Below are 24,630 nucleotides of genomic sequence, written 5' to 3'. Positions count from 1 at the left end.
CATGGGGAACAAATATTTGCCATTCTACAGGACCTGCTGCAGAGCCGAAGCAGAGCTGGGAAGCCAAGTAGCAGCTCCTGTGCTGAGAGGCTGTGGGTAGGGCACGTGCTCTGAGGCCCTGTGGAGCGGCAAGCACACCGTGTATGAGCACATCGCATATTGCATGCTTTGTGGGTGCTGTGGTAGCTCAGCTACCGAAACCTCCTCTGTTCACTCTAGGAAACAGCACAGCCACGTTACTAAAACCAGCAGAGAAAGGACAACTCCAGGCTAATCTCATGTACGGAGATAGATGCCAAAGTCCTGAATCAAATAGTGGCAAATGGGAATGGAGCACTGAGGAGAGGGACGGAGGCTGACAGAAGATGGTAGGGTTGGGCAGAGAGAGAGGTGGAAAAGAGACATGGAGTACATTTCGAAGGAGAAATCCCACCTCTGAATCTCGGGGCGGATTAGAATTCTGAAGCTCACCCTTCCCTACCCAGCAATCTCCTGGCATGGGAAACTCCCTCATTCAGGTGCTGGACAAGGGCAGGAAAGTCACACCTAAGGTTGCCCAGAGATTTGACTTTGTCCCTGGACCGTGAAACTGGGAAACAGATTTGGTGAGCTCAAGCTTGGAGAGGTGGCACAGTTAGTCACCCTCTGTAGACAGAACCTAGAGATGGCAGAAGCTTCTGGGTCTCTGGGTCTGGGAGGTGGTTCTGGGTGGAGCCAAGTGTCCAGGATGTAGGATGGAACCTTGGGTCCTCCAAGGGGAGTGGGCCTTGTCACCCTTGTTTGAGCAAAGTCTGAAAGCATGTGCAGCTTCTCGTCACACCTGGGCACCCACACATATAACTCTGCTGACCCCACTTGCTCACACCCTACACATTCCTTTGTGCCTGGCCTTTCCACCAGCGAGCCCACCACCACCCCCTCTCCCAGGCTCTCCTCTTGGCACCCAAACCCAAATATCTTTTACCCCTGCACCCAACTGTACCCACCCACTGGCCCCTATCCTTCTGGTCTCAGGCTCCCTCCGAACTAGCTCTACAGACCTACCAACGACAGACCTACCAACCACCCCCTGCCCTTCCCTCTGATGTCCCTCTCCACACCTAGGCCACACTCTCAGCTGTTTCCCTCTCCAACCCTTGCCAATATGTCAACACTTGAGGCCTCAGCTGGGACTTAGGAGGCCTCAGGGGGAGGAGGGCAGGAGGGATGAGCTCCTGGCCCTCAGCCCAGCTTCTGGCTGACAGTCTTCTGCTGCCCTGGGTCTTCAGCCCCTCCCCACGACTGCCTCAACTGGCTTTTCAGGAGACACTGCGTCCTGCCCCTGCTCATGGCAGTCAGCCCCCTGCCCTTGCCCAAGGGCTGGGAGGTAGGACAAGAATGTGATCCTGGCTCCAAAATCTGCAACCCTCAACAAGGGACCTTGTGCTGCTCTGGGGATACAGGCAACCTTCCCTCCAGCACCCTCTGAGACTCAGGCTCAGGCCTGGACTTTCTTCCCCTGGCATCTTCTAATCCATCCATTTGTTCAAATGTTTACTGAACCCCAGGCAATGTTCTTGAAGCTGGGGACGTGACAATGATCAATACAGACAACGGCCCTCTGGAAGTTTACTATCTGATAGGTGAGACAGACAATAAAATAAGATAATTTCAGATTGTGGTAGGAGCTATAAAAACTAAAGGATGATATTACAGAGTGTAGCTGTGGGGCGGCCAGGGAAGGGTCTTTTTGGGAAGGTGACATTTGAGCCAAGAAGAGAGTGAGGAGGAAACCACCTTGTGAAGATCTGACTTCTGCATTCCAGGCAGAGACAACAGCAAGTGCAAAGGCCATGAGGCAGGAATGAGCTTGGTGTGTTTGAGGACCAGGGAGAAGACCCGTGGGGCCGGAGCTTAAGAGGTGTGGGCGTTGGGGGTCAACAAGAACAACAAACAACAAGAACAAGGTCTGATGATTCCCTCAACTCCCCGGGGTTGCTCCCCACCCCCTGACTGTGCCTCCCACCTTTCCAAAATCTTGCTGCTGGGGAAACTGGATCCTTAGGTCCCCCGAGAGGAGTGAAGATGCTGAAGAACCAGGCCTGGGTCCCAGGGATGGAGGGTGCCTGAAGGTGCAGTTGGGAGAAAGGAGGCCTGGATAGTGGGTGAGGAATAGAAAGGGGAAGTGATTGGAAGGGCAGACATCTGGGCTCTGGGGTGGAGGGCCTGAGCTGGGCAAGGAGCAAAGATGCCATGTGAGTCTTCTCCATTCATGACTCACCCACTCTTCCTCCTCCTCTTCATTGCTCAACCCCAAATCTCCCTGGGAATTACCTCACTGACTGGAGATCAAGCCAGTGCCTCACAGGGTAACTGAGTCATGAGGGGTGGAGCAGAGGAAAGGAAGCAGAGGATAAATAGTAGCTTTGCCTCCCTGGCCCCTCTCTGCATCCTCCCCACTTCCCCAACAATATGCATCTTGCCAGTTTGCTCAGCTCCTGCTTCCTCTTGCTGCTGTTGGGGCCTTTGCCTGGATGGGCGGCCGGTGCTGACCCCGTTAAGAAGGTCACTGAAGGGATCAGCAAAGGGCTGAGCAATACAGAGAGAGAGGTGGGCAAAGCCCTGGAAGGCATCAATAATGGAATCCCTCAAGCTGGAAGGGAGAAAGATTTTAGTGGGCTCAACAGTGTGGGGAGCCAGGCCGGTAAGGAGCTGGACAAGGGCGTCCAGGGGCTCAACCACAACTTGGACAAGGTAACCCATGGAATCAACAATGTCGCCGGACAAGCAGGAAAGGGAGCAGAGAAGTTTGTCCATGGGGTCAACAGTGCTACTAGACAGGTTGAGAAGGAGGCAAACAAAGTGATTCAGGGGGTCCACGATGGGGTCAACCAGGCAGGAAGTGAGGCAAGTAGGTTTGGCCAGGGGGTCCACCATGCCAGGAAAGAGGGAGAAAAAATAGTCCAGGGGGTCCATCATGGAGTTAATCAGGCTGGAAAGGAGGTGGGAAAGTTTGGTCAGGAGGTCAGCCACGCTGCAGGGCAGGCCGGGAAAGAGGGAGAAAAAATAGTCCAAGGGGGGCATCATGGAGTTAATCAGGCTGGAAAGGAGGCAGAGAAATTTGGCCACGGGGTCAGCCACGCTGCTGGTCAGGCTGGAAAGGAAGTGGAGAAACTTGGCCAAGATGTCCACCACGCTGCTGGCGAGGCCGGGAAGGAGGAGGACGGGTTGCATCAGACTGTTCATGATGGGACCAACCAAGCCGGCAAGGAAGCCAACCAGCTGCTGAATGTAGGTGAACAGGGGTGGGGAAATGGGGAGAAGGGTGTTGGGGGAGGGAGAGGTTAAACCCTTGGGACATTTGGGGCGCCCAGGTCCCTATCATTTGGTGAAAGAAGCTTGGGCAGCTCTGTAACCGTGTCCTCCTTCTCCCTTACAAAGGAGCAGCTGGTGGTCAGCTGGTCAGAAGGATTAAGCCATCTTATCTGCAAAGCCCTGTATCAGAGAATGGGAATGGGACCCAGCCCCACCTTCAGGGGGCTGCCTCCTAGTTAAGGAGATCTAAAGGGAGGAACATGAAGCCTCTCCTGGGGAACAGGAAGCAGTTACTGAGGCCAAGATCTATTACGGTGCGAAGAGAATGAGTGTTGAGAAAACCCAGAGCATCAGCTTGAGCTTGAGGAATAGTTTTGGGAGAAAAGCCCTATTCTGTTTAATGTTCATAACAAGCTTCTGAGGTAGTCGGGGTGAGGACTCCCTGATTCTCAGGTAAGGAAACGGAGGCTCAGCGAGGTTTAAGGGATTTGCCAAGGTCATGTGGCTAGCACACAGCTCTGGAGAATCACAAGTCGGAGTTCCTTCTCTTCCTCCACACCACCCCACCAGAGGAGGCCTTCTGGAGGATATCTGATCCCCACTTACATAGGGGGAATAGATACTGGAGCCCAGGAGAGGCAAGCAGAAGCACGCACAGCATAACAGGCTCCCAGGAGGAACAGGAGAAGGCTGACTCCCACCTGCCCCAGGTCCCCACTCCCCAGTCTCCACGAGGACTCTTTGGGACACCATCTTGAGGACCGGCCCAGGCCTCAAAGCCCATAGCTACAGGGGCTACCAGCCACGGAACCAGAGATGCGTGGGGTGGGGAGGAAGAAACTATGTAGAAAGTGTGCAGGGTGAAGGAGGGGCTCTGAGTTAGATGCCAGGATTCACCAAATAGAGACCAAGAGAGGGCTGTTTGTTTGGGGATTTGAGGCTGGCAGCAGCAGCACAGCAGGGGAGACACTGCTGAGTGGGGAGAGGATTAAGGACAGGGATCCCTGAGTTAGGGATCAGGTTAGCGTGTGTGTAGAAGGGGGAGCTTTGAAGTCAGGGCTGGGGTTATACTATGGTCCTGGTATTTGCGTGGCTTCTCTGGGTTCCCTTTCCAGTTGGGCCCCTTCTCAGTGACTGAGAACATCTCATTAACTGAAAGAAAAGGGAATTGAGGGAAGACTAACCAGTAGGGGCAGACGTTCTTCCTGGCTTCTCCTCCCATCTCTCACAGAATTCCCACAGCAACATGGGTTTCCTTTGTGGATAGTGAGGGGCAGGGGGTTAGCCTATGCCTTCTGCCCCAGCCCCGGTCGCCCTAGGGGAAGCTGGCCACTGGGGAAAAGGAACTTGGGAGACCCTTAGGGTCTGGGGTGGGGGGTGTAATGACAGCCTGGGCTTCATCCACAGGGCAATCCTCAAGGCAGATTCACTCACCCGAACGGAGGGGCTGCAATCACAACCTTAACATCTGGAGTAAGTCTCGCGAGCACAGGGTGGGTGGGTGGCGGTGGCGTGGAGGCTCTCCTAGGAGGGCTGGTGCGACAGATGCTGGGGACTAACCTTCTTGTCCTTGAATTTCAGGCTTCGGTCAACAAGCCCTTCATTGACCTTTCAGTTCTGTGGAAGGTGAGTGCCCATGTGGTTTCTACTTCCTACTTGGGACGTGCTCTTACATCCTCTTCCCGTTGCCTGTTCACTGACAATTGCACTGTGGACAGACACTCAGCCTCTGCAGACACCATCCAACCCATTTTCCAGCTCTGGTTTTCCTTTCCTCACTGCTCTTTGCCCTTCACATCCTGCTTTCATCTTTCGGGCGCTTTCCGTTCCCACTGAGGCACAAAAGTCCTCCAGGGGCCTGTGTACATCTCGGAGCCAGGAAGGGAGGGGCTGCTGAAACCCTCCCCTCTGTGTGCCTGTCCCCTCTCCGCGGCATCTCCCGTCAGACTCCGTCCCTGTTCTGTGCATCCCTCCGCTGCTCTGTCCCTGCTGCCTTGTGGCAACATGCTGGGTGGCGGGAACCTGTAGCTCTGTCCTCTCCCTGGTTGACAGCAACCTACCTGCCCCGCCGGCCCAGGAGAAGGGTTCCTGTGGGATGCTGGTCCTCCCTCTGGGCCCAAAGGAAAGTCCTAGCTCTTCTCTTTGCATTTAGTACATTCAGATGCCTGAGCCTGGGGCAAAAGGGTGAGGGTGTGTACCAGCCCTAAGACTGTGCCAGGAACCCAAAGGCACACCCTTGTTTGTTCCCGGGCTGTGGAGGTGGCAGGGGATCCTCTCAGGCAAAACACACAAGGCTTCTCTGTCCCTACAGAGGCCCCTGGCACCTCTGCCTGGGAGGACTATCTCCCTATTCTTCCTGAATCTAGGTGCCGCCTTCCATATGTTCTTCCCCAGAACGTAAGCAATTCCGGAGCTAGAGTAGTCAGTCTCCCTCCCATCTGTCTAGGGTGCATGAGGGTAGAGTTCTTGCGACTGTGTGCCCTGCATCCACCCCCTCTCTCCTTCTCTCTTCCAGAGCCTCACCAACATCATTCCCTAAACTGATGAACTGGCCTTGTTGAACAGACTGACATTACTGTTGTCATATCAGCTGAAGTGGCCTGAAGGAGCCGGGGGGAAGTAGGAGGATAGATTTCTGGAGTCCCTTAGGGGGCTGTACTGAGATTTGTGGATAAATACAACACACGGTACTCTCATCATGGTTCACTGTGCTCCCTCAGGAGGGATTCGTGGAGGGGAGGCTTGTCTTTTCTCCTCTTGCTTCTTCACCGGAGAAGCTGGGGGGTCCGATGTACAGGATGGGTTGAGCTGGAGATTTCAGGCTGATCCGATGGAAGAGGGCCATTACAGGGACGAGCCATGCTTCACTAGTGCAAAATTCATGCTCAGCACTGGGAGGAAATTCGTGCAGGGAAAGCCCCTCCAGGCCAGTAGCGGGGGCAGAAGCACCAGGGAAAAAGTGGCAGGAACCTTGGTGAAGCCCAAGGGGGTAGCATCCTCATTCAGGAGTGTGGCACCAAAGGGATATCAATAGTAACTTGCGTGTATTGCGCAATCAAGGCATGCGAGGCTCCCTGCGCTTTACCTGCATGACCTCACTGAATCCTCCCAACCATCCAGTTAGGTAAGAGGTACTGCTATTGCCCCATGTTATAGAAAATCACATGGAGGCTCACGCAAGTTAAGAAACATGACTAAGGACACACAATAAGTGGAGGGAGAAACAGCCTAAGAGCTACCGAGGCTATTCTGAAAACGAAGAGGTCTCTCTCCTGTTTAGTATCAGTAAGGAGGAGACTCAGTGAATAGGAGAGAGGAAAGAGGTACATGTGGGAGATCCTCTCTTGGGGACGAGGGCCGAAGGCTCAGGGGGGAAGCCACTCTGATGACAGGAGGCCTCTTTACAAGGACAGGAATAGTGACATAGAAAAGTAATGATAGCAACTACTACATACTGAGCACTTCGTAGCTTCCAGGTACTGTGTGAAGGGCTGTTCATACTCTGTAACCATTTAAGCCTCCCACAACCCAAAGGCAGAAGTTCCCTTATGATCCCCATTGTATGGATGAGGAAACTAAGGCTCAGAGGGGCCAGGGCACTTGCCGGGGGCAACCCAGGAGAAAGCAGCAGGCCTGTCTATTGCCAGAACCTGACCTTGCACAGTCGCCTATAACGTCTCTAGAACACTTGCCAAGCACGGGCCTGAGCGCTGAGACACCTACATTCCAGTCAGAACCGTGCGCCTGTAGGCCGCATCCTGCCCCTCCAGGGGCCACCATTTCCTCCCATATAAAGGGGGGTCGGTGTCTGCAGGAGAGGACTGCAAACATGGCTTCCAGCTCCAAAATTCCATCAACCGTGGGACCAGAAATAAGAGACAGCGTTCTTGCCCTTTGGGGAATTTACAGGCTTCGTGGGGAGATGAGGTATATAAACAGAACATGAAAACAAACACAAAGCGATGCATCAATAAGGACTAAATGACACACCAGGGAGGGGAGGGGCCTGACGTGCACAGTAAAGGTGATGCTCCTAGCACTTTATGTTCTCCTTGTTTTTTCCTTATCTGTAGAATACCACCATTTTTTTTTAAGTTTTATTTTTAATTTATTTTTTACTTTTTTTTTTTTTTTTCCTTTTTGGCTGCGCTGTGTGGCTTGCGGGGTCTTAGTTCCCTGACCAGGGATTGAACCCGTGCCCCCTGCAGTGGAAGCGCTGAGTCCTAACCACTGGACCGCCAGGGAAGTCCCCAGAATGCCACCATTTTAATCACATATGTTGCTTCTCTCCCCTGGCAATATTTTACTGCAAAGATGAAAGAATTTTATAGTGGATACCTGCATACCCGCCACTTAGATTCCACCACTAGCACATGACTACACTTGCTTTATCGCACTTCCACTCATCACACACCTAGCCATCTAGCCACGTACCGATACATTTTTGATGTATTTCCTAGTAAATCGCAGACCTTTGTTTCATGCATTCCAAAAAACAGAAGTGTTCATTCCTACCACACATTTCCTGAGGGTCTACTCTGTGCTGGACATCTTTTCACCTGGACTGGAGGAATCCCTTCTGAGAAGGGAATTCTGCTTTCAGAAAGTAAAAGCTTTCATTGATTTTATTGTATGCCCATTTTCTTGCTTGGTTGGGGGTCCTGGAAGTGCCACAGAGATATAGGATAATCAGTATGTGCTGGGGGTCAATCCTGGGAGGCTTCTGGAAGAGAAGAGCTGAGCCAGAACTTAAAGGTGAAAGCGGCATGGCTCAGTCCTGCCTTGAGGCCTGGTGGGCTGCTTCCTCTGCTAAGAGCATCCTCCCTGCCTCTATGCCTCTGTGTGCCCCACCTCCCCGAACCTCACCCAACCTGAACCTAGGGACGCCTCTGTTACTCTCTCATGGCATGCTGATACCGGTCTTCACAGTGCTGTGACAAGCTGTAATTATATACTTACCTGTTTCATGTCCATCCTCCCCCTAGACTAAGAGGTTCCAGAGGAGGGGTCGAGGCCGGGTACACTTGTCTGGCAACTAGTAGAGGGGAGCCTATTGGCCTGAGCGGACTTGGGAAAGGCCTTGGAATGAGGGTGAGCAAGGACCTGGCACTTGGGCCAGACAGGGAGAGCCAGGCGAGGGCATGAGAGAGAGAGGGCAGCTTCTGCAGTTGTGCAAGAACAGGGAGAGGAGTCTGGGTGGGACCCTCACAGCCATCTTTTATTGGGTGTTCACTCTGGGCTAAGCGCTTACGGACATGATTCATTCACCCTCACGACCTCCCTCGAGGTAGGTCCCACGATTACTCCCTTAGACATGGTGAAGCTGAGGCCCAGAGAAGGGAGAGAGTTGAGGGAGACCACCCAGCTAGTAAGCACTGATGGCCAGCTCCTCGTCCAGAGCAACTACCTGCTGGGGACCTCTGCTGGAGGGGCGGCAGGCTTCCCCGTGACCCTGGGGTGGGGGAGGGGCTACTTCAAAATAAGTCCCCTTTACCAAGTTCAATCTGACCCCTTTGCCTGGGTCAGATTCTGACAGCTCCATTTTTATTTATTTATTTATTTATTTGTTTTTGGCTGGGTTGGGTCTTTGTTGCTGCGCGCGGGCTTTCTCTAGTTGCGGTGAGCAGGGGCTACTCTTCGCTGCGGTGCGCGGGCTTCTCATTACGGTGGCTTCTCTTGCTGCGGAGCACGGGCTCCAGGCGCGTGGGCTTCAGTAGTTGTGGCACGTGGGCTCAGTAGTTGTGGCTCGCGGGCTCTAGAGCGCAGGCTCAGTAGTTGTGGCGCACGGGCTTAGTTGCTCCACGGCGTGCGGGATCTTCCTGGATCACAGCTCAAACCCATGTCCCCTGCAATGGCAGGCGGATTCTTAACCACTGTGCCACCAGGGAAGCCCTGACAGCTCCATTTTACCATGATCTTGTATATGATTTTGTATGTTTGTTTAACAGCTCTAGGCCTCAGTTACCTTATCTGTAACATGGGAATAATATTTATCTCTCGAGGTTTTAGTGAGGACTACATGAGATCATGCATGTGAAAGCACCTAGTCTTCTGTTTGGTTCACAACAGGTATTTAATAAATATGCCTTGAGACTGATTTGAGGTGACCCCTCAGGTCCAGGGATGTCTGAGGGTAGTTTTTCCCAGAAGGTAGAACATGGGACTGCTGGTGGCATGGGAGAATTTAGGTGGTTCGTGACTATGGCTTTGAATAAGTCTGAATCACACAGTGAGAAATTTACTCTTTTCTTAATTCTCTTTGAAGCTTTCTGATTAGGTAAAGAGGAAGACTCCATTTCTGTGCTGGTGTGCCTGGAACACCTCTCTCATACTTGCTAATCTCCCTTTTTAACAAAGAGGGTACAGGAGCTGCCGCCAGCTATAATGTAATACGATTGTTTGCTTCTCACTTTGTTTTTCTGGTTCTTTCTATTTATGGGCCAGTGAGCCTGGCTTTCCACTTAAGAGTGGTGATATAAAGTATTCTCTTAAAATATACTTAAGAAAGTAAGCTGGCTTAAAGAAAAATATTAGTAACAGAGAAGGGAGAGGGCAGCTCTACACCATGGTAAGGGTGTCCCGCGAAGGAAGTGTGGGAAGGAGTCCTGGAGTCAGTGAGCATGCACACCACCTCCTGCCCTGTGGTCCTGCCCCGCGGGAACGGGAAGCAGCAGGCTCAGGGGGCTGGGATGTCCATCACCAACCCCGGAGGCCTCAGATTTCCTCCTGCTCTCTGCCCCTTACATGGCCCCGGAGCAAAATCCAAACTAATTCTATCCAGAGAAGAATGAGGGCTTCGAAAAGCAGGGGAAGGTCTGAGACACGGAGATGACAGAATACGCTGGAAGCCAGGCTCAGGAATGAGACAGGCTGGGCTTAGCTTTGCCTCTACCGCATACTCACCATGTCCCCTCTGAGCCCCAAGTTCTCTGTCCCTAAATGTGGTGCCTGCTTCTCCACTCCCGGGAACCCCAGGTCCTCCCACTTGGCACTGCCTTGGGTCACTGGGACTCATCACCGAGTCATCCCGTGGAGAGGCAACAGGCTCTGGAGGCAGGGAGGCCGTGGGCCCCGGGGTGGGGGATGCTCTCGCCCGTGGGGTTGAGGAAGCGGCCCACGCTCTTGGAAACGCTGGGAGAGAGGCTGGCAGACAGGCTGAGAATAGGACGGTTCTCCCGGGGCCGTCTGAGCCTTAAGGGGCTTCTTAGTCCAGAGCTGGGCACATAGAAAGCCCTGGGTACGCTGCAGCTACTACTCCCACCACTATGATCATCATTAAAGAGTCGGCGATGGAATAATAAGGAGCTAGGAAGGAGCAGCGGAGGGCAGACAGGGATTGTGTTTACACGGTGAGAGGTGATGGGTGTTACGAGTTGGGGTGGAGAGAGAGACTGACGGAGAGACGCTGAGAAAGGCGGATAGAAACCGGCCCCTCCTAACTCGGCGATGAGTCCCAGCGATACAAGGCAGTGCCAAGTGGGAGGACCTGGGGTTCCTGGGAGTGGAGAAGCAGCCTCGCTCGCTGAGCAGCGATGAGACCTCGGGAGGCTGCCCGAGTTCTGCACCCTGAGCTGGGCCCAGGGGAGAGGGCCACTGGCTGACCCGGGGCTCCTGCCCCTGTGCTGACCCCTCCTCCCTTGCCAGTGCCACTCTGGCCCCTCTGGGAGGGGCTGGGGGCAGCAGTGGGGTGCGCTGGTGTAGTCCCAGCCCTCGCGGCAGGCCTTGAGCTCACACACGTGCCCCCACCAGGCCTGGTAAACAGGATGGGTGCCTGGGTCAGCAGCTCCCTCCCTAGGTCTTCCCCGCCCCCTCATTCCTTGGGGGTGGCCCGCCTGCCCAGCTCCCCAGCTCCACACCCAGCTTTCTCAGCTCAGAGCAGCCGGGATGCTAACTGAGACGCCCCGATGACCCCTCTCAGGGTCGCAGCCACTTCCTTCCCCGACAGATGCCTGGCGTCCCCACTGAGGGCGGTCCTCCGGGTCCCAGGCTCTCTGTGGCTGGAAGGTGTGGAAGTGTGAGGCAGTCACCTTTAGGTGGCAGTATGGGAGGGGACAGAGATGGGAGAGACAAAGGCCGATGGAAACGGAGAGGAAGGCTGAGGAAGGGCACCTGCAGCGGCAGGTGGCGTCCTGCCATTCTGGCGTCCCCGACCCAGGCTGGCTTACACCTAGGGTGGGTCCTATCCCGCTGGGTTCCCTACCCTCGCCCCCCTGATGAGGTCCTGCCTGATTCCTCTCTCCTAAGTCCCCCCCACCCCACCGCCTCTAGGAGATACTACCAGCCTATCACCTCAGATGCGACCCCCTACCCTGCGCCCCAGACTCCTGGGGTTGGGAAATGGGAACACTTTGGCACCGGTCTCATCCCATTTCCCCCTCCCTCCCTGATGCACGGGCTCCCTCTCTGTTTCGACACAGGCTCTCAGACTCACAATTACAGCTCACCTATGGGTGGCTGGGCCTGAGTCACTGGGGGGAGGGACTCTGGGCTGCCCAGCCCTGCCACCTTCTTCCAAGCTACAGTATAAGGAGTAGCGGCGGGGACAAGGGCTCTGGGAAAACAGGGACATCTGGGAAAGGAGAGAGAAGGCTGCAGACCTAGAGGAAGGGAGAACGAGAAGTCAGAAGGAAGGAGAGAAGGGAGGAGGGCACGCAGACGCAGGGAAAGAGAAAGGGCAAGCGAGTAAACTTGGGTGGGAAGAAGACACTCAGGAGAGAAGGAACGAGGCAGAGATGAAGCTACAGGGGTGTCTGGCCTGCCTCCTGCTGGTCCTGTGCCTGGGCAGTGGGGAGGCTGGCCTACTGCTGAGTGGAGGGAGCTCTGGAGCAGGGGCCATGGAGACCACTGGACACGGGGTGGGAGAGGCCATTGGACAAGAAATGGGAGAGGCCATCAAGCACGGGGTCGGGGAGGCCACTGGCGGAGGGGATGGAGAGGCAGCGGATTCTGGAGTCAAGGAGACCATGGGCCCCGGTGTGGGGGATGCTCTCGCCCGTGGGGTTGAGGAAGCGGCCCACGCTCTTGGAAACACTGGGAGTGAGGCTGGCAGACAGGCTGAGAATGTCATTCAGCACGGAGTGGATGCTGCCCACAGCTCCTGGCAGGGGATGCCTGGCGGCAACGGTGCTTTGGTGAGTGGCTGGAAGCCAGGTGTGGAAATGGGAGGCTGTGGGCAGCTGGGTTGAGAGTCCTGGGAAGCAGTTAATAGGAGGAAGGGCTCCCTTATTGGTGGCTGTCTGGGCCAGTTTCCTTCTATGTTAGGCATCCCTCCCCCACCACCCTGAGGTCTCTCTCCACCTGCTTCTCCCTGTGGCTCCTCTATCTGAGTTGCTCTGCCTGTCCTACCCCATCCCAGAGTGAGATGGCCACACACACTCAGTGCGGCCATGTTGTCCTTGCAGGGAACCAATGGGCAGCCTCCATCTGGAGGCCATGGCACCTCTGGCTCTCCAGGCAATCCTGGAGGTCCAGGGATTCCCTGGGACCATGTGTATTCTGGAGACTCAGGTGGCAGCTTTGGGACCAACTCTCAGGGAGGCTCCTGGGGCCACGAAGGCTATGGAGGGGCATTCAACCTAGGGACCAACACTCAGGTACATCAGGACATCAGGACATCACCCTGGCCCTGATGCCTGCCACCTCCCTCCCTTCAAGCCCACACTTTTGGCGTTTCCCCCGTGTCCTTCCCGATCCCATGCTCAGTCTCACCCTCCCTGCAGGCAGCTGTGGTCCAACCTACTTATGGCTCAAGGAGAAGCAGCGACAACCCAAATGCAGAGGTAAGAGGAAGAGTCTGGAGAAGAAGAGGTGTCTGGATGCGTGTGATAGAAAGTGGGAGAGACGAAGAGGAAAGAAAGATGGGCAGGGGAGGGGTTGAGGGAAGAGGCAGATCGGACAGGGGAGAGATAGGTGTGGGGAGGAGGCTTGGAAGAGTGAGATGGGCATGGAAGAGAGATGCGATGGGAAGGAAAGCCAAGCCAAGGAAGCAGGAGAGCCTGGCCTGTGGGGATGGCTTTGACTGAAGTCTCAAACCTCACCCGTCCCCTTCCCTCTGCAATGCACCAACCGCCCACCATCTGGCTCAGGTAGAAGCTCTAGCAGCTCTGGGGTAAGAGGACAGGACAGCCTGCGGCATTCTGCAGAAATTCTGCTCCCCTCAGGCTGGGCGGGAAATATTCCTGAGCAAGGGAGGCCGGGGAGGGAGGAAAGCAATCTTGCTGTCCTCATCTTTAGACCTCACTCTGGTCTCTTCCTGACCCTCAGGGAAGCAGCAGTAATGGCAGGAACAGCGGTGGCACCATCAGTGGTGGCAGAAGCGGCAGCAGCAACAGCAGCAGCGGTGGCAGCTCTGGGCTCCACTGGGTAAGTTCTCCTTTGTTGAAGGCAGAGGTGGGGCCCCTGGTGGTCCCTGCTGAGGAGACCCACTCCGAGGTCTTCCTGAATGCTGCCAGCCCCAGGGTAGGTGGCGTCACCGGAGTTGTCATCCTGGGCTCCCTCAGCTTCTGTTCCCCACCTTCCCAGCCTCACCAGGAAGTGTGGCTTACATGTGCCCTCTAATTTCCAGAAGAGGTGCCCTGCCTGCTGTGCTCGCTCTAGCCCCTCGTCATCCACTCCCTGGTGCCGGGGATGCCCTGTCTCCTGTCTGACCTCTAGTTCTGCAGGCGTGTCCACTTGGCGAATTGGACTAGAGCTGGGGTAGTGGATGGAGCAAGAGAGGTGGGCACAGGGAAACATGACACTTGTTTGGGAAGCTCCCAGGAGGATTGGGGCAGAACCGCACGTGGAAACTTAAGGACATTTACAGAGCTGAGGTGTGGATGCTAACAAATACAGTGTCCCTACGTGAGGGGTGAGAGGGCCAGGAGGGGACCACTACCTGGCAGCCGGATTGGGGCAGAACTCCCATCAGGGGTCCTGCTGAGAGGGGGCACAGCTGGCTTCCTTGGGGGTCTGGGAAAGGTCTCAGGCAAGAGGAGGGTCTCAGGCAAGAACAAGCCAAGTGTTAATTTACTGTTCCCTGTACTACCTACTTTCCCCCCGCACCTACAACTGACCCTTCAAAAACTCTAGAAATTTTGATCAAGGCGGTTACTCCCAGGTAAGGATTCTGGGGGTCCCTTCCCCTTTCTAGGTTCCAGGAGAGGGTGAGGGGTGAGGAGAGGCAGGAGGAGGGCTGAAGGAGCCCCAGGGTGCCAGGGTCACGGCTCTTATGAAGTTGGCCTCCAGTGGCTTTTCCACCCCTGGCATGAAGTGGAGGTTGGACAGCAGCAGCTCAGAATCCCCCAATTACCCCACGTTTCCAAATACACGTGGCCACACCTACCCTTCCCCGTGCCCCGAATAACTTCCCTCCATGACTGACCGGCTGAAGATGGGACAGTGTGGAGCTTGGGCAGGGCGTTAAAATATCATAGCGCCTCTTATGGGATGACTTCCTATTTTGGGAACGATTTGGGCCCTTCCAAGCCCTTTGGAGACCCCACATGGACTCTCGCTTTCCCTTGCTGGGATACAATACCAGCTCCTCCTTGGGTAGCAGGGGTGGAAGTGGTGGGAACAAACCCGAGGTGAGCGCCTGGAGAGGGCTTGTCTGTGCAGATCTGCCCCGAACCGTGGGAAGGAAAACAAGAGGCATTGAGGGATGGGCGGGGAACGGGCTGACTGCAGCCGGGTCGGCGGGCCCGGGCCAGCCACGGAGTTAAAATGCTGCAGTCTGGGGACTGGACTAGGTGTCTTCGTGGGAAATGAGAGTTTCTCTTTCTCTCTCCCACCGTGCGATAATCCACGCAGTGAAGTCCACGTGTCCGGGGAATCTGGGGGTCAGGTGAGAGGCGAACTTGCAGTGACGGCAGCTCATCACGGCAGCTGTGTGCCCTCCTCAATGCAACTCCGCTCCGGCGCCCCCTCCTAAGGCTAGCTCTGGTCCCAAACCCCTCTCTGGGGAATTTACAATCTAGAGGGAAGAAACCAAACACATGCTCCTAAAAAGACTAACCAGCTCCGAAGTAACAATTAATTGCAGATCCTTACATGATATACCTCACTTTATACCACAGATGGGGCTGTGAAAAATCGTATGAAAACCAATCCTTCTAGAAACATGATTGTTTCAAACGTCCTATACCCTGCGGGTAAACAGTATTCAGGTGACTTCTTTGAAGGACTTTGGAAACAGTGTTTCGAGAGCGTACATGGAAACAGTGTTTCGAGAGCGTACAATTTCCCTCCTAGTTATTCTGGAAATCTGCCTCTCCTTCAGCAACTGCTATGCTGACAGAGGAAGTGTTGGCTAAGGCTCACAGGAATCACCTAGAGGTCTTGTGAAAATACAGATTCGGATTCAGCAGGGCTGGGCTGGGGCTGAGATTCTGGTTTCTAACAGGCATCCTGGAGAGGCTGCCAGCCCGTGCCCCGGGGGGTTGAGTGGGGCCCACAGGGCGAGGAGCACGCCTAACGGGGAGGAGGAGGCGAGGGGTGGTGGTGCCACCCTGGAAGGCTCTCGGGAGAGCTCCTTGCATATCAGGGATACTAACCTTTCATGGGTAGACAGGTTTTAAGAAACCCTCTCCCAGTTTGTAATTCTATTTCTAGTTTTATACTACCAAAGTCTTCAATATATAGTGAGGTGGAAAAACAGACAAAAATGACAGAATAATCAAGGGGATATTTTTTTAAACCATATTTAAGAAGGCAGGGTTGACAAGTGGAAAGGCAGTGAACTTTGATTCAGAAGATGGGGGTTCAAACGCCAGCTGTGTTACCTGTCATCTGTGTGTCATCAGGCAAGTCGATTAACCTCTCTGAGCCCAGGCTCCCTCTTGGGTAAAATGGGGACAGCAAAGCCTAACTTGTTCACCCCCCTCGGTTACTGCAGCGCTTTTGCATCGTAATCACGTCAAGGTGGCTCAGAGTCCCAACACTGGAGTCTGACACGGAGACAGATGCTGAGAAAAGCTGTTGGACAGCTCTATGTTTCAGTTTCTCCATCTGTAAAGTGGAGGCATCTCCACGTGGGAAAGTGGCGGGTGGAGGCGCAGTGCCCTGCGCACAGTGGGACTACATATTGGCTACTAGCAGTGTTTGGGGGGGGCAGGGCATGGGGGGGGACACGAATATGGATATGATTCAAGGGACTGGGTGGGGTTATCCTGCTGAGCAAGTAGCGAGTCAGTCCAGGAAGGCTTTCTGGAGGTGGGGCTCTTAGGTGCTGTGTTGAGAAGAGGAGAAGGTGGCTCGACCAGAGACAGAGAAGGGTGGGCCAGGAGTGGGGTGATAGGTGGCATGCACGACAGGATGTAGAGCCTTGACCATCAGTTCCCTTTTCCCCACCCAGGGGCAAGGGTCTAGCGGGGGAGGGGAAGCTGTCAATAGAACCAACATCTTGGTGAATGAGGACGTCACTCCTCCTTGGGCTGGGACCGTGGTGTCAAGCAACCCCTGCCTCCGCCCGTCACCCATATCTCCTGCCCCTGCCTCGTGCTCACAGCATGGGTTCTTACTCTCATCCCGTTTCTCATCGGTCCCTTAGAACTCTCAGACGTTTCCTGGGCTCTTCAGCTTGGACACTTTCTGGAAGGTGAGTTCGACAAGAGTGCTCTGCTCGCTCTCCTTTGCAAAATCAAACCTCTGTCCCTTGGTCCCACAGGCTGAAGTCTTCTTTCTATAATGACTGTCAGCAGTGGCCCTTGACCTCTCTTGTCCTGGGGCCCTGAGCCAATTACCTTATGACCCAATTTGGTCATTCTCCTTCTTTTTCTCTGCAGAATTTAAAATCCAAGCTGGGTTTCGTGAACTGGGACACCATCAACAAGGTAAGGGCTGGAAGGCCATTCATTCTGATCTTTGTGGGAGAAGGGATATAGAGAAGAAAGCTAAACCCTTGCTTGGTGAGCCAGGGAGCAATGATGATGGTCACGAAGACAGCATTCCAGCCAGTGCTTTAAAAAGAAAAGATGAAAACAAGGAGGAAGGACAGCAGAGACCTGAAAAGAGAGGGGGAACTTGCAAGCAGCTGGGAGTGGGGGGACGAGGAGGGAATGGGCCTCTTTCATGTCTCAACATGCAGACCTGAAGTGGCCTGAACCTCAGTTTCCCCTTTGACACCAGAAGGTTAAGGGGAGAGTCAGTAGGCCTAATCCTCAGGAACCAGAGGCAGAGGCAGGGGACGGACCGAATCATCAGGCAAAGCTAAAAGACCACCTGAGGACTGATGCCCAGAGAGATGGGAAAAGCAAGCGAACACGCCGAGAGCCTGGCGGTGCCATCAGTCCGGGCCCCGCACATATGTAATGTTAGGAGTCGCTTGGGGCCCAGAACCTGCTTCTCCTTCCTCCCCGCCCACCCCTTCCTCTTGCAGCGGAAGCCCTGGCCAGGCTGATTTGACACCAGAATAGCAGATGTACCTCCAGAGCAGAGGATGTGGACTGAGAGAGGAGGTGAAGGACAAATAAACAATCCAGATACCAAAGGCAGAAGCTGCAATCTGCGGCCCACTGGCTGTTTGACTCATTTGTAAAGAACAGTACGGCAACACCGGGCCCCTCTTTCGAGAGGTAGCTGCTTCTTGCCGTGGGCACTCGCTCCCCCGTGGTCAGGCTCCCACCGCCCACCACAGTTCTTCTAGCCACCCGCCTGGCTCCTGTGGGCAGTGTAGTTTCTGACCCTTCACGTAAAAGAAGGCAGACTAGGACCCCTGCCCTCCAGAACTTGTGAGGGAGGGGGTTGGTGGCAGGCGGGGAGGCAAAGGGACAGCCCTCAGGAACGTCACTTTCTGGCGGTAAGGTGGGGAGTGAAAGACAGGAGATGCAGAAGCTCCCAGCCACAGCGGAGTCCTGTTTTGGATGAACAAAATAGACTGTTTTGTTCTGTTTCGTAAAGAACTGTCTCTGGTAGGGGTGAGACTCCCTACCATGGACCACGGGGAGACCAGGCCCCTGAGCATGGGGCACTTGGGGTCTGATGGGAGAACCAGGGCACACACAGATACTTCCCAGAGGGCCAGAGGACTGACAGCCAAACGTTTTTGCACATCCAGGGGGGCAGTAAGGGGAGTGCTTGCAGTCAGGTGGCATTCATTTGGGGTGGCTCCCCCGAGGATCGGATCTCCTAGGGAAGGGGCAGCACAGAGGTGGGCAGAGAAGAGGATGGAGCGTCCCCAGCTCCTTCACAGCGGAGGGAGGGGCGACGAGGCAGCCGAGGACTTCAGCCAGGGTGAGGAGTAAGGACAGGGGACCAAACGTTCCTGGCAAGTATGGGGGTGGGGTGGGTTTCAAGCCCAAGCTGGACTCTCTGGATTTGCCCCGATGAAAGCCGTGGGCCAAAAGGTCCCTGTGGATTTCCGGAGCAGGTGTCCAATCTACCCTTGGCTTGGTCCACTAGTCCCTGAATTCCTAGTCATTGACTTCCCCCTTAGAACTTATTTCTTTGCTCAGGACCAGAGGAGTTTTCGCACCCCGTGACCTCCAGATGGATGGGGGCCCCAACCCATTCTCTTTTTTTAAAAAATTTTTATTTACTTCTTATTTTTATTTTTGGCTGCGTTGAGTCTTCGTTGCTGTGCCCGGGCTTTTCTCTAGTTGCGGAGAGCGGGGGCTACTCTTCGTTGCAGTGCGCAGGCTTCTCATTGCGGTAGCTTCTCTTGTTGCAGAGCACGGGCTCTAGTTGCACGGGCTTCAGTAGTTGTGGCACGCGGGCTCAGTAGTTGTGGCTCGTGGGCTCTAGAGCACAGGCTCAGTAGTTGTGGCACACAGGCTTAGTTGCTCCACGGCATGTGGGATCTTCCCGGACCAGGGCTCGAACCCATGTCCCCTGCATTGGCAGGCGGATTCTTAACCACTGCGCCACCAGGGAAGCCCCCCTGACCAGGGAAGCAACTGTCTCCCCACTAATCTCAACCCTTGTCCTTGAAATAAATATCAGCTCTCCCACACTCCTGGTGTCTCCTCCTTTCTTACATCTCCACTGTTGTTCCAGGAGGGGTTAGGAAGGGGAGACTTCAGCCCTACAGCTTTGGGAGATGGGCTGGAGGTGGCACGGCAGGTGAAAAAGTGGGAATGTCAGGGGCAGATTCTGGTCCTGAGGTTTTGCCACAGCTGTGTTCTGCCTGAGGCTGGGGGGGAAACGGGGCTAGAGAAGAATGGTGTCATGTGCTGTGTATGTGGCGGAGGGGTGGTTAGTGGCTCCAGAGACCTAGCTTCTCTCTCCTTGTTTCCAGAAACAGTTTTCTGGTGTCCCTAAAGACACCCAGCTCCCCCTGGACCTTAGTCACAGTGAATCCTGTAGGCTGAGGAATGGTGGTCGCAGGAGCAGAGGGGCTTATGTGAGCAGGGGTCAGACTCCCTGCTCACCTGTTCCCCACTTTCATCCACAGAACCAAGTCCCAAGTCTCAGGACTCGCATCCTCCTCTACTTCAGTCGACTCTGGGAGGTAGGAGAATTCTCCGTCTTTGAAGAACTGAGGATCCTGGTCATCCTGTCCCTTTCCCCTCCCTCCCTCAAGGCAGCTACCCCTCCCTCCAGCCTACCTGTCACAAAATTCCCCCTCTTCTCACTTTTGAGATAGGTAATCTCACCCAAGTCTTATCACCAATGCCATCAGAAATGCTGACACCCTCAGTCTCCTGTAGGCTTATCTTTATCTAACCCCAAACTACACCCAGCCGCCAAACTTTCCCAACCAGCTGCCCCCCTCCACCCTTGGAATTCTCTTTCCTCATGGCCCACTCATCTCTCCTTCTCCCTCCAGAAGTTCAAACACAACACTCCTTTCTTGAACTGGAAAGCAATTACTGAGGTAAGGGCAGTGGGACCCCTCATTTCAGGGTCGGGAAGCTCAGCTCTGAGGACGCGGGGTTCTGGGCCCTGGGCAGTGGCTTGCAGGTTCTGTTCCGGTTCCTCCCCATCCCTGCTGAGGGGGGGGTGCCTCCCTCCCTTCCCACTTTCCTCCCTTTGTGCAACACCTCACCAGTGGAGGTGGGATGGGAGAGGGAAGCTGTGAGTCACTGAAGAAGGAGCAGAGTGGGAGGTCCTCCCTGGGATAAAAGCCGAGGTCCAGGGTTAGGGCCTCCATAGGCACAAGATCATGAAGCCAGCCACTGTCTCCGCCTGCTGCTGTTCCGGCTGGGCGTGGCCTGGCTTGGGGGAAGCCACAGCTGCTGTGAGCAGGTGGAGGGGACCATGGGGTGGGGAAGAGGGAGGGACCTGGGACTGGGGCCAACTCTCAGGGCTGGAAAGGGGTCACTAGGGAGGAAAGTTGAAGGGCGGCGGGAGGGCAGTGTGCATGGGGGGAGGACGGAGGGTCATGGTCGAGTGCAGGCAGCTGCAGGGGGTCTGATTATCTGGGTTCTGGGAAGGATGGACAGGGCCTCTGGGTCCTGTCAAAGGCCACACGTCCATTCCGCATGGCCAGTGGCCTTCGGGAATCAGGACGCTTGGGCACTGAGGCAAGGGCTGCCCACTCACTTGTCCATGTGGGCACGTGAGGCTGGACAGATGGGGCCACATTGTCTGATTTTTCAAGAAAAGCTAGAAATCTGGTTTTCAGCTAATTTAATTTAAACATGTGGACCAAGCAAAAAATGTCTGGAGGCCTGCGGTCTACCAGTTTGTGCCCACGGTGTAAGGCCTAATAGTGCGGTTAGAAGTCAGGTATGGATAAGGTAGAGAGTTAAGCCAGACTTGGGAAGAACATTCTGACCCTGAGAGAGAGAGAGAGAGAGAGAGAGAGTGTGAGTGAGAGTGTGTGTGTGTGTGTGTGTGTGTGTGTGTTTCTAGTAGAGAAGTGACAATGGCAGGAACTAAACTTCCCTCCTACTGAGGAGATTTTCCTCTTGCCTCCATCGATCGGGGCAGGGGAGGTGGCCAGCGCATCTGCAATGCTTCTTAAGGGGGCTCCATCTGCTTTCTTGTATTTCTCCCCTTCCTTTCTCTCCTTTGACCCGGAGCTAACCTAACGTACTCCACTTCGCCTCTATGAATAACAGACCATCCTTCCAAGGACCATATAGAGAACAGCATTTGGGAACAGGGATTAAAAGGCCTATGAGGGGAGCAGGGTTTGCTGCAGGCAGAAGGCGGGCTGGGGCTGAGGTGCCCAGCTCTGCCCCGGGAGCTTGTGCGGGTACCGCTCATTTGTTATTCTAGCTCCGGCTCCAGGTGCCTGGGTGGCGGAGGTGTTGCCAACCCGTTCTCTACCCTGGCTGCCCAGTGCTGAGTGTAGAAATCTGTCCTGTGTCTATCTGGGCCATCAGTTTCCTCCAGGCCTCCTCTGTAGGCAGCGCTTAACACAGACCACTGAGAGGGGTGGGGTGGGCCAGGCGGGATGCTGGGGCTCTAAAGGGAGGGCAGAGCCTGGGTGGTGGGATGCTGGAGCCTCGAGAGTCCAGCAAGGCCTGAAGCGCCACGGAGCCACCCTCACCGTGGTGCCCTCTCCCTTCGCATCCGTTCGTCATCGGACCAGAGGAGGGTAGGCGGTGCTGGTCAGGGGAGCCCCTCCCTCAGGAGGCCCTAGAAGGTCCCTGGTTCCTCTCAGCCTTGCTCCCGGGTGTGGCCAATCTGCAGTTCTCTCTCCTCATGCCCCCCGTTCTGTAATTTTCTCAGCCTGGTACAGTATGCCAAGATGCGGCAGCTGTAACTTCTAAGGTAACTGCCACCCGACCACCTGATTCAGACTTCACTTCTTTCCTTGGTCTCCTTGCCTCACCTCCCCAGGGACACTTGAGCTGGGAGAGGTGGAGGGGGACGAGGGAGGCAGGGCCATCTGGGCTGGGACCATAAAGCGAGGTGAGGGCGTGGGCTCTGGCTCAAGGAGATTCTGTAGAAGAAAACACATGACACAAGGAGGGGAGGAGGCAGGGGCTTTGAGAAAGGTCCAGCCAGGGCCGGGATGTGGGAGCAAAATGCCTTCATCCCTTCTCTCCCGCCCCCTGCTTCCTTCCGCAGAACTACGATTATAACCAGCAGACACACTCTACTGCCAGTGGGGGGCAGTACTCAGCCAAGATCCCCCCTAAGGTAAGGCTTGCAACCTTCCTGACTCCCACTGCACGGGGTCTGCCTGGGGGTGACGGGGGAGGCCTTCACTGCCAAGGTCCTCTGGGTAGGCTAGCTGAGGCCGAATCCTGTTCACTTGGATAGTCATGTCTCCCCACCCCTGTGCAGGGGGACTCCAGCTCCCTGAGAGCAGTTTGGAAGAGAAGGGTAGAAGGTTCACACCCACTCACTCAGAAAAGGTTCTAGGGGAGCCGTGGGTACATCACCTGCCATGGAGAAAACTGGGACCCAAGATCCTCTCAGTGAAGAATATAAGGCTCCAAAAAAAAAAAAAAAAAAAATCACACGGCACACGGCAAAACAGACAGACAGCTTTCCTTTGTCTGCTGACCTTTCTTGGGGAGAGGAGGCCAGCCCAGAAACTCTTGGTTGGTGGGAAAATAAATGCTTCCTTTCACAAAGGAGATAACAGGAAAAACAATTTGACGATTTTGTTTTATTCCGGTGCAAAGAAAACAATCTGATAAATTCAGTAAATGAATGTGCTACGTACTAATTAGGCTGCTTAGAAACGAACAAACAAACAGGCAGTGTTATCCCTCCATCTCTCAGAGTAGTAAAGCCCCTGCCCTTGGGGAGAGGACTTCTACTGAGAGATCAGAATCTAGCTGCTGACTGAAAGGAGGTGAAGATGCAGTTAGCACTACCTGTGGGTACCCACTTCTGCCCATTGCTCGTGGCCAATTTCTATCCCCCTAGCAGGCAGAGGGAGACCTACCTTTCCTCTTTTCACTCCCCTTGGTCAGTGTGTGCTCAGGGACCATGTTCAATATCATCTTGGGTAAAATGCACTCAGGGTGAGATATCTGCTGTGGCTGAAGGGCCACAATCAGACCAAAGGACCTTTGGGGTGATCCTGATCTGAGCCTGTCCCCGCCATGAGCCCTTCCTGAGCCCTAAGGACATGGGTCGAGTACAGAGAGGGCACTGAGGTCCTCACCTCACCTCCTCTGATCTTCTCTTTACAGGGGGGAGTCACGATTTCTTCCTCGGTAAGTACTAGGGCAGAGAAAATCCGGCTGGTGAGAGAAGGGGTCTGAGGCCAGAGGGTGTGCCGGGGACGGTGCTCTGTCCACTCAGACATTCTCCTCGTCCTGCAGGCTTCCCGGGCGCGACCTGACCTGCTGCAGTGGGTGAAGTTTTGGTAGGTGAGTGTCAGTGAGCTGTGCAAGGCTGCAGCCAGGAGCTGAGGCGCGCCGCCCCGGGGGTGGGCGGGGGGAGGGAGGGCTGGGGGCTTGGCACTCCCTTTGCTCTGGGTGGACACACTAAAGGTATTAAGGAGGAGACCCCAGCATGGGGTGTGGAGAAAGACTCATGAGAAGATGACCTAGAACACTCGGAACACCCTCTGAGTGCTGGGTGGTGGCCTGACAGAGGCAGGGCCAGAGAACAGCAGCGGGAAGGGGAGGGAGGGGGGGGGGGGGGGGGGGGGGGACTGTAGTGAGGTGAGCCTTTCGGGTTTAAAGGCTCAGAGGCAGAAAGACGCGAGTCGCCGGTGGGGAAGAGGTAATGTTTGTTTTAGGGAGGAGTGAAAGTGAGGGGACCGCAGGCGACATAGGCAGGACACGAGGGAACTGTGGGTGCAGAAGCTGGGTGAGAGGATGTCTGATTTCAGCAGCTCTAGGAGTGGCCGTGTTCTACCATTTTCTCTTTTCTTGTCTTCTAGAAAATCACTTCCAACTGCGACTGAAGCCCTGAAAACCATCAGTCATCAAGGGACCTGACTGTGCCCCTCCCCCAGCTCTTGGTATGGGTGCTAACACCTGCTTTTTCTAGGTTGGGTGCCTATCTGTCTGTCCCTTGTTTCCTCCCACCCACTGTGGTGTCTCCTTGACCGTCAGTCTCAGTGGATACACCAGCCATTGCTTCACCTGCTCCATTTTGTGACCTGAAGTTACCATGACAGAAATTCAGGAGGCGCGTCCTACTTTAGAGTTCCTCTGTGGAAATAAAACATGAGTCTTGTTTCCCTAAGGCTTTGGCAATTTTTTTTTTTTTTTTTTTTGTGGTACGCGGGCCTCTCACTTTTGTGGCCTCTCCCCTTGCGGAGCACAAGCTCCGGACGCGCAGGCTCAGCGGCCATGGCTCACGGGCCCAGCCGCTCTGCGGCATGTGGGATCTTCCCGGACCGGGGCACGAACCCGTGTCCCCTGCATCGGCAGGCGGACTCTCAACCACTGCACCACCAGGGAAGCCCAACTTTGGCAAATTTTATTCTTTAATACTACACTGATGGCCTGGATCAGGGAGGAGGGAAGAGGGAGGTTCAGGGGCAGGTAACTCGCC

At 54.9% G+C, this 24,630-nt stretch overlaps 1 protein-coding gene across 1 annotated transcript; it reads left to right on the top strand.

Moving 5' to 3' along the window:
- The first annotated feature begins 2,415 nt into the window (after nt 1-2,415).
- On the top strand, nt 2,416-24,284 carry LOC114883712 (suprabasin-like). Its single transcript, XM_029201640.1, has 13 exons — nt 2,416-3,270; nt 4,702-4,767; nt 4,876-4,920; nt 13,014-13,073; nt 13,558-13,656; nt 16,823-16,870; nt 17,058-17,105; nt 19,664-19,720; nt 20,039-20,086; nt 22,234-22,305; nt 23,313-23,336; nt 23,445-23,492; nt 24,011-24,284. The coding sequence occupies exons 1-12, from the start codon at nt 2,452-2,454 to the stop codon at nt 23,490-23,492; spliced, it is 1,434 nt and encodes a 477-aa protein (XP_029057473.1). The 5' UTR covers nt 2,416-2,451; the 3' UTR covers nt 24,011-24,284.
- The last annotated feature ends 346 nt before the right edge of the window (nt 24,285-24,630 follow it).

This window comes from Monodon monoceros, unplaced genomic scaffold (assembly GCF_005190385.1).
Source record: "Monodon monoceros isolate NGI ecotype Baffin Bay Population unplaced genomic scaffold, NGI_Narwhal_1 Super_Scaffold_10, whole genome shotgun sequence".
In the NCBI taxonomy this organism is placed as follows: Eukaryota; Metazoa; Chordata; class Mammalia; order Artiodactyla; family Monodontidae; genus Monodon; species Monodon monoceros.
Note: the sequence above shows the minus strand (reverse complement) of the source record. Positions and strands in the feature narration are given on the sequence as shown.